The sequence below is a fragment of the Phaethon lepturus genome, unplaced genomic scaffold, assembly GCF_000687285.1.
Source record: "Phaethon lepturus isolate BGI_N335 unplaced genomic scaffold, ASM68728v1 scaffold37850, whole genome shotgun sequence".
NCBI lineage: Eukaryota > Metazoa > Chordata > Aves > Phaethontiformes > Phaethontidae > Phaethon > Phaethon lepturus.
Window position 1 is genome coordinate 1072 of NW_010511846.1, and position 8871 is coordinate 9942.

Consider the following 8871-nt stretch of genomic DNA (forward strand, 5'->3'; position numbering starts at 1 on the left):
TTTGCCCACAATATTTTTTAGACACCAATTTCCTCTTCCTCAGTGGCTTAATCATGGCTTCGGCCATTGAGGAGTGGAATTTACACCGCAGGATCGCGCTCCGGGTCCTCATGCTGGTGGGAGTCCAGCCAGCCAGGTGACTACGGGAGCAGGGGGACGTCCCTGGGGCACGTGAGCTACAGGCGCTCGGGGAGCAGCACCGCTGTGCTGGGTCGTGGTGCGAGTGTCCCCCATACCAGAGGGCTGTCTGCAACCCCTTTTCTCCAGTTTATTGCGTTTATTGAGCTGTTTGCCTTTGCTCAGAGGCCAGCAGACCACAGGGAGAATCTTTTTGTTCGGCCCCGTATTTGTGCTCCGTCCAGTTACAGGACAGTCGCAGAAGTCCTTTTTGCTATTAGTTTTGTTATCCTTGCACATGAGCTTTTCTTGCCAAACTGAAGAAATTCAGCTTTTCCTTTTTTCTCTTTTCCAGACTAATTTTAGGGATGATGTTGACAACGTCTTTCCTGTCCATGTGGTTAAGTAATACTGCCTCCACTGCTATGATGCTTCCAATTGCAAATGCAATTTTAAAAAGCCTCTTTGGGGAGAAAGACACATCTAAGGATATGAACAGGGGAAATGAAGAAAACCAAGGTAATTGAGACAGAGCAGTAGTATAAGCCAGCTGAGGTCTGCCCTGCTGCTGTCAAATATGCCCCATTTTAGTGACTTCACTGGCACAAGTACCAGGTTTCTTAGCTGCAGCTTGATCTCAGTGCTGGTCCCATTTTAATACACGCTTTATTACTGCAGTGGAAGAGTATTGGCATAAAACTCCCTTTTGTCCTTCCCCTTCCTCATGTCATGCAGGAGGCAATGCGTATGAGTTGTCTGGAAAAATCAAGAAATGGTGATGCCCAGCCAACCTGCCCCATAAACCTGTGGCTGGCACGAGCGGAAGGCCAGCTCTGTGGGCACGGTGGTGACGGGGTTCATAGGGATGCCTCGCTGTGGGGACAGTCAGAGCCAGGGAGGGCTGTAGATAGCCAGACCTGGGCAGATGAGTGCTACGTAATGGTGCGTTGCTGCAGGGAGAGGCAAGGTGCTGGCCAGGCAGCGAGAGCAGGGCACGGGTGAGGAAGAAGGGCTGCCATGTGCTCCTGGACACTTAGGTTCTCCTCTCATTCTCCTATTTGTTCCCCCATGGAACTGGAGCCTGAGCTGGAGGAGAAAGGGAGGAGGACAGGGAAGGATGGCAGGTTAAATACCTATTGATAAAGTGCTTTGTGATTTCCCAGCTTGATGCTCCTGCTTGGTGGTGTTCCCGAGCAGGTTGTGGGCAGGCTGGGTCACGGGTATGCAGTCAGATAAGGCCTTCCTCCAGCCCTCTCTTCGCAAGTCATCTACCAGGAGTTTGGGCTCTTGGCAGACAGTGATGAGAAACAGCAAAACAGAAATGAAGTAATGAAGTCCTCTTTGCAGCTGTTGTTGGTAGTTGGAGCAGTAGTCATGGCTTCCCTTTTTTGCACTAATTAGTAATTCTTCTGCCCTTGTGATTTAAAAAACAATGGCTTTTTGGTTCCCAATGAGTCCCCAGAAGACAACTCAAGCATGTGCATACTCTAATAAAGATATAATCAATCATTCATCGTTGATGTCTAGCAATCATAAGGTATTTGCACTCCAGGTTGCTTTATCACATTTGCTTTATGAATTTTTGACTGTTCACATCTATTAAAATCAACCCCACTGACTTTCTTGCTATAATTTCTTATTCTGTAGAAGCATTGTGTTTTGTCAGTCTGCTTTTAACCTTCTTGACCCCATCCTCTGAAATGATTTGACTGTGTAGCTGTGACTGTAAATACAGTAGAGTTTGGGAACATATAAAGTCAAGACCCTCATTGTCCTAGACATGGGCAAGCACAAAAAAAATTAACGTCCTTGGCTCACAATGTTTACAGTGGTGAGAGAAGCCGCAAAAGGCAAAGGGAGAGGCATGCAAGTAGAAGAATGAATAAAGTGATGCTTTGCAAATATCATGTGATGGCGTGATGATGTATTTTTCTTTTGAGCTAGAGGCTTACAAAAGCAATAAATACAAGCGAAGGAGGAGTCATCTGTAAAATGTACAACATCAAAATGCAAGTGTTCTTGTAGACTTTCTATTTGAGCTTTAGTGTCGCAAGGTAGACTCATCCTTTTCTGTAATCTTTCTGAATGGATGAGAAAAGCTGAGTTCCTTGAACGAAGCCCTAAACCTGAAGTCAGTTAAAAGCGACGAATCTGAAGCTACGCGTAGGAGCGGAGCTGCGAAGGTGAGCGTTCTGCAGGGTGTTCCTCTGTCGGGTGTCCTCTGCAGTCAGCGCTGGCTGCACATCTCCAGTGGGGCTGCTGCAGTTAGTTTTTTTTGACATGCTGAAACCTGACTGAATTTAAGGAATATGCATTTGAGAAAAAGGTATACTCATTTCATAGTTCACTTAATTTTTGTAATCTGAGTTGTAATCTGTGTTCCAAAAAAGAAAGGCAGATTTATTTGTGGAGGGGACTGTATGTGGAAGCAAACTTTTACAATGGCATATGATAAAGTCAGTTTGCAAATCTGCGTGGATATGTTTTAATAACACTGTAGCAGTGCCCAGGAGGCTAAAAAATACTTGGGTGGCTAAAAAAATGAATTAAAAATATATTAAACAATATGTAGTATGTAAAAGCATTTGATTTTTCTGAAGAAATCTCAACAAGCGTATGAAACCGGCTTTGTGAAGGGCTTTGCTTACGCACACAGTGCCAGAATTCAAGTGATGTCTCCGATCAGTTGGTCATGCTTTTTTGCTGATGAGAGAACCTCAAGGCTGCAATCACTTATGTCCATGCCCAACCATGTGGGCAGCATGTTATAGATCAGTAAATATTTGCATGCTTGTCTTGTTGATAGGTAAAATTTGGTGTAGTGTTGTGTTCATTTTGACACTACTGGCTGCTGATGCAAGAATGCAGTTAGATGAGCCTTGGCAGCTGAAGTCCCAGCTGGTTCTGGTTGATCGAAGCAGGGTTATGAACTGAACACCTACAGGCTTTTTTCAACTTCCAGGATTTTCATTTTGGAGGTGGGTTATAGATGCCCTACAATTCTGTCTGACATCTCCAGTGATAGGTGTGTGACAAGCTAGTGAGCCTGACCTTCTCTCCTGCTCTCTGCCCACTAACCCACCATTGGCAATGTTTCATTTCTCTGAGCAGCTTCAGTATCTCCAGGTAAAAATCACACGAAAATATTACTGTCCTTTCTTTTCCTGCATAAAGAGTATCTTCTGCAAATTCGAGATAAACTGCAGTCAGTGCTTGAGGTGTTTCAGTGGTTTGCAAACCTGGAAACGATCTCTCGAAAGAGGCAGGTGGGAAATGTGCATTTTTGGACACTGCTGCTGGCTTTGGCTGCCTGACCCCAGCCCATGCTGGCAGGGTATGGCCGGGCTCTGCTGCCTGCACCCCTCGGTGGATGGAAATACTCCCTCTCAGGCTTTTTCAACTTTTTAGAAACAATAAAAAAAGTCAATAAAGCCAAACTTTTCTAGGACAAACCTTTCTGCCTCTAAGGTATATGAGGGTTTTGGGTGAAATGGCCGCTGAATCCTCATACTGCTCAGTGAGAAGTGTGTATAGCCAGGTCCTACCTCAGTGGCCTTTGGTCTTTTTTGACTTACGGACCTGTAACAATTTTCAACTCCTTTTTGCAAGTTTCACAGGAAAAGTTTGCTCTGCAGCAACTCTGGATTTCCTTTGCACAGTTGCCTTTTGCAGACCTTCCTTGAGAGGTAACTCACAGATGGTCCTGGCAAGGTGGGATGAGAGTTTGGGTGTAGCAGGGAAAATATTTGAAAAATGTGAAGAGGTGGAGTGTAATATGTCTGTGTGCGGAGTCAGCACTAGGCTTGAGTGGGGCAGCAGTGGTAAGAGGCGTTGGGCTAAATGAGTTGGGGGATCAACAGTCAGCCATGGGTTAATGTTTGTCTTTCTAATTACATCCCTCCATCGCGCCATGGCTGGGATGAAAGCTCAGCATGTGTGCATCCAAGCCAATTAACTCCAATTCGGTAAATTAGCGATGTGTAAAACATGACTTTGCAAAACTGCTTGGTTCACTGAACCGGAACGAGCTTTGTGTCTTCAGTGCACACGTGGATGAGTCCAGAGACTTTGACCACTGGCCCCTCTCCATGCACTGCTTTCAGTCTCCGGTGCATATATGGGTAGCAAGAGGATCATGGTTCGGGCTGAGGAAGCGTGCAAGGAAATTTGGGGACTGATGGGGTGGCACTGGCAGGAAAGGGGCTCTTCATGCAGTGGTCTGCAGAGCCTGGGAAGGTGCAGGGACACAGGCCTCTGGACCCAAAAATGTCCAAAGAGCCCTAGGAAGGGCAGCGGAGCCAGCGGTGGTGGGGAGGTGAAGGTCATAAAAGTCACAAGCGTGCCAGTCCTGAGGAGGACCATGGAAAATGGGGTTTAATGGCACACCTCTACTCCCAACCTCAGAAGGTCAAGCCATGAGCCAGAACTACAAATGCCACAAGCCTTAGTGTGAGATCTGGTAAAAAAAGAGTGATCGTGTTGCATTTTTGTCTTTTGATTGCTGAATTCTCCCATATGTCTGTGTGGTAGAGTGGTGTACACCTCCCAGTTTACTGCCGAAGACAATGCTGGTCGTTCTGGTCAAAATATGCCCTTTCCCAAGTGCTCCCAACATGAGTCCTGCTCAAGTTCCCTGTGTGGTGATAAGGACAGTGAGGCAGAGCCTGTGGGGAATATGCAGGAGGGTCCCTGGGAATTGGGTATGCAACAGAGTCCCCCCCCGGGGTGGCCCTGAACTTGTGCTGGGGACTAGTCTCTCAGCCTGCAGGGTCTGTCATTTATGGAGGAGACGATGGGCTTGGGAATGGCCCTTGCTGTCGGGGTGGATTTCGGAGAACCTGGTACAAAGCCCCCAGATGTGCCCCACTCTTGTCTTTAAAGCGCAAATTACAGCTTTACGGTGACTTTGCACTAGGTGTCTGCAGGGGAATAAACTCTCATCCCCGTGGCAGGGAGTGCTCCTGCTCTACCTTGGGAACGTGCCTTACAGATGCATCAGGCCCAACAGTTTTTCTTCCTAAGAATAAGCTATGGCTACCCCCCCCAAAAAGCCCCCAGCCCAAACCCGTGACTTGGTAAGGGGTAGCTTGAAACTCCCGCTCATGTTAGAGGATCCCAGAGTCCAACCAGTGGCAGTTTTAGTAAAAGGACCAAGCACGTCTGGGTGTTGGAGGAGAAGCTGGGTGCTGCGGTGGGACCAGTGGTGGCAGGAGGAGACGGGCTTGTTCATCCCTGCCAGGCACTCCTGTGCCGGTGGCACGAGCTCGCCCTTTGTTTGACAGGCCCTCCTCCGTAAATGGCAGTTGTTTCCTCTGTTCCTCTGTTTGGTTCAAGGAGAATTTTCTAGATGCTTTGAACTGTTTTAAAGTCCTAATCTTTCTTTTTCAGCATCTTTACAGCAGAATAAGCTTTACACTGTACCAACTGAGATGCAGTTTCTGGCAAGTACTGAGGAGTAAGTTAATTATAAAGTTTGTATTAGACAGTTGAAAGAGAGAATTATCCCCTGAGTTAGACCAAGTTTTAGGAATTTGAAATTCAATCATTGAAATGTTTTGATTATACCAAACATCCCAATCACTAGCAGCCTGATGACAGACACCCTCCTCTCTGTGTGTCCAGCAGCACTCTGCATGTCCAAATCATTGCAGAGATTTTCCAGCCACTCTGAAATGGTAGCCAGAGGTGTCTCCTGCTGAGGAACTGTGCCTTGGTTTTCTCAGGATCATCAAACGTGTGAAGCTGGTGATGTAAAACCCACCAGGTTTTACACACTGGTGATGGTCCTGCTTTGATAACAACGATGGGAAGGAAGCATCTTTTCAGGAACAGATACTTCTTTCCTCTCAGTGCTATCAAAGTTTATTTTTTTTCCTTCTAGCAGTCCTGTGGACTTCATGCTAAGTGTTACAAGTTGCCGAGGGGCTGGGCAAGGCGCGTGCACCCTCAGCTCCTATGGATGGGTGCTGAGGGTGCTCTGCCCTCTGCAAGGCTGCTGGTCCCGCGTGGCAGTTCACCGAGCAGACCCCTCTGCTGCGCTGAGCTGCTTAGGCGTCCTTGAGGACAGTGTTAGCTTGGATTTCTAAAAACTGTGGATTTTCCTTCTGTCAAGGCTCTGAAGTGGTTGCGCCGTATTTAAACCAGGGCTTTCACCGGATTCTCTTTTGGACTATTTTAAAGCAAAGATCTGACGGAGGAGAAGGAGGTTGCCAGTGATGCTCCCTCAGACCTAAAGAAGGAGGAGGAATACAAAACAAATATATGGAAAGGTTTCCTCATCTCAATCCCGTACGCAGCCAGCATCGGAGGTACAGCAACGCTGACGGGAACTGCACCAAACCTCATCCTTCTGGGACAGCTGAAGAGGTATGGGAGGCCATCCTGGAGAGCCCTGTAATCCTGGGAAACAGAGACACGTTCTCCATCCCTGTAGGAAATTCCCTTCCGTGCTGAGAACTAGGTTGGAAAATGTATGCCCTTCCAGAACATTTTGGGAAACTGTGAGCAGATGAATGGAGAGGGTAACAAGCAGATTTCCAGTGTACCCAGCCAGGCTGTCAGCCAAACCAATGCATACGTGCTTCACCTTACTGATGCTCTTAATCCCGTTGAATTTAATGGGACTTGACTACACGCTTGCAATTAATCTGGTAACTCTTCTGATGAAACAGGCCGTGTAGTGTTTTGTGAGCAATTAATCTACCGCTCTATGGTAGGAAGGGACATAAGGAACCCGCTACTGCTGACCTGTTTTCTTAGTCGTAAAAGATGCCTCCTGCGTGCACAGGAACAGAGATTTGTGCCATCCCAAGTGCCCGCAGGTATTTCTTTGCTGGCCTCTACAAGCAGTATGCTCAGGCTCTCCTAGGTATGTCCAGCATCCCCGTGAGGTTCATGTTCAGACTCTCCAGCAGTTCTTGTAGCAGGGTTTAATCCCGGGCGTTCAGGAGTATCACTGTGTGAAAGCATCAGCCGTCCGGAGAGAGATTTTCAGATCTCCCCATGGAGGCTTGTACAGCTGGGCTGGGTGAGCTGTGGGTGGCAGGGTGGCCTGGGGGGCTGTCCCAAGACAACGGTCCCCAAATCTCCTACTGCCCAGATAACGGCTAATACACACGGGGAAGCTTGTGGGATATTTTGCTGCTGATTTCAGATGTTTGTTTACCCTTGAATTGAAGGGTTGTTTTTCCCTTCTCGCATTAACTTGATTTTTCACGTTTGCTTAGTTATTTTCCAGAATGTGATGTGGTGAACTTTGGTTCTTGGTTTATGTTTGCATTTCCTTTAATGCTGATTTTTCTTCTCCTGGGATGGCTATGGATCTCCATTCTGTATGGAGGAATTGACCTGAGGTATGTTTATATTCACTATACATATACGTTGTCTGGTTATTACCAGCATTGTGATTCATCATGATTCTCATACTAAATCTACTGATATCACTCTGGATCATCTCGTGGATGGTGGGGGGGTCTCACAACTAACTTCGGGATGCTCATGCTGTAACAAGTCATCTATTTTTAAGAAGCTGGTATGCAACAGGAGTGTTTTAAAGATACCTCATAGCTACATATACTTTATGTAACTGAAACACATATCTGTACAGAATACATATTATATATTCATTCAGTTAAACATGCGGTTTTTAAAGGTTGTTTTACTGCCTGACCTGGGCCTGTGGAGGTCAGTGGCAGATTTTCATTGACGGAAAGGAAAGCAGGATCAAACTTTGAAGACCAGCGTGAAATCTTGGTTCCCTTGGAATTAGTAGCAAAAACCTCCTAGGACGTAAAGAGCCAGGATTTGTTCCTGGGGCAAAAACTTGGCTTTGGAACAGATTACTTCACAACAGGGCTTAATTTTACAACAACGTGTTAATCTGTAACTGAGAATAACATGTTTTTCCGATAGATCTTTGCTGGATACATGCAACCTCTAGTGTACACTACTTAAAACGATTGCAGCGTTGCCATGCTGGTTCCTTTGGAGCCCTTTTTCCCCCGGCACGCTCTCATATGTGATAGCAACAAACTCACAGTCTTGCTTCCTCCAGGGACCATACAGAATTTCTAATATTTAGAGAAGTCTTTAACTGTTACTTTGAGTTTAAAATGCAAATAGATGAGCGGGGAGGGGGGGAGACCACAGGTGTCCAAATATTTACGTTGTCTCAGAGACAGGAAAAAATCAATGGGAAAGTTTCAATCCAGCAAATGCCGAACACTGGTCCTTAAATTGCTCGTGGGGCTTCACGGGAGGCTCTGCCGGCTCGCGGCCGCTTCGACCTGCGCCGCTCTGCGTGGCGCGCCCGGGGCTCCTGCAAGCGGAGCCTGAATTCCCGCGTCCGGAATTCCCCGGACGACCAGGTGAGGGAAGGGGCAGCTGTGCTGGCCAAAGCCCCCGGCGAAATGCAAAATCGCTCTTGTGCTCAGAGAACGTGATGCTTTTTGTTTTGTTTGGCTGCCTCTGCCACGCTAAGCCCGGCTTTATTGGGATAGCTGGGCCGGCGCAGATACCAGTATTCCCCGGGGGCGAGGCGCCTCGGAAGAGACGTTGCAAAGCCGCGCGAGCGCAGCCGAGCGTCTGCGGGAGTTCGGGCTGCTGTGTCGCGACTCGGGGATGGTGGCTGGACTGTCTATATGGGCAAGTCCTTGGTGTTGGCAGCACAGTACAGGTAGATGGAGGTTGCTCCAAGAGCAGGTCGGCTTTGCTTGAATCCAGAAGACATTAAAAGGCTTAGGCACAGGCTGGCGG

At 47.4% G+C, this 8871-nt stretch overlaps 1 protein-coding gene across 2 annotated transcripts in view; it reads left to right on the forward strand.

Moving 5' to 3' along the window:
• SLC13A3 (solute carrier family 13 (sodium-dependent dicarboxylate transporter), member 3) overlaps positions 1 to 8871 on the forward strand; it is a 16274-nt gene that overhangs the window by 151 nt on the left and 7252 nt on the right. For both annotated transcript variants that reach the window (XM_010285107.1, XM_010285100.1), the window contains exons 1-5: positions 1 to 136; positions 473 to 636; positions 5506 to 5572; positions 6298 to 6483; positions 7344 to 7469. The exon at positions 1 to 136 is cut by the window's left edge. In XM_010285107.1, the coding sequence (XP_010283409.1) occupies positions 1 to 136; positions 473 to 636; positions 5506 to 5572; positions 6298 to 6483; positions 7344 to 7469 (679 nt within the window). The remainder of the gene's footprint in view (positions 137 to 472; positions 637 to 5505; positions 5573 to 6297; positions 6484 to 7343; positions 7470 to 8871) is intronic.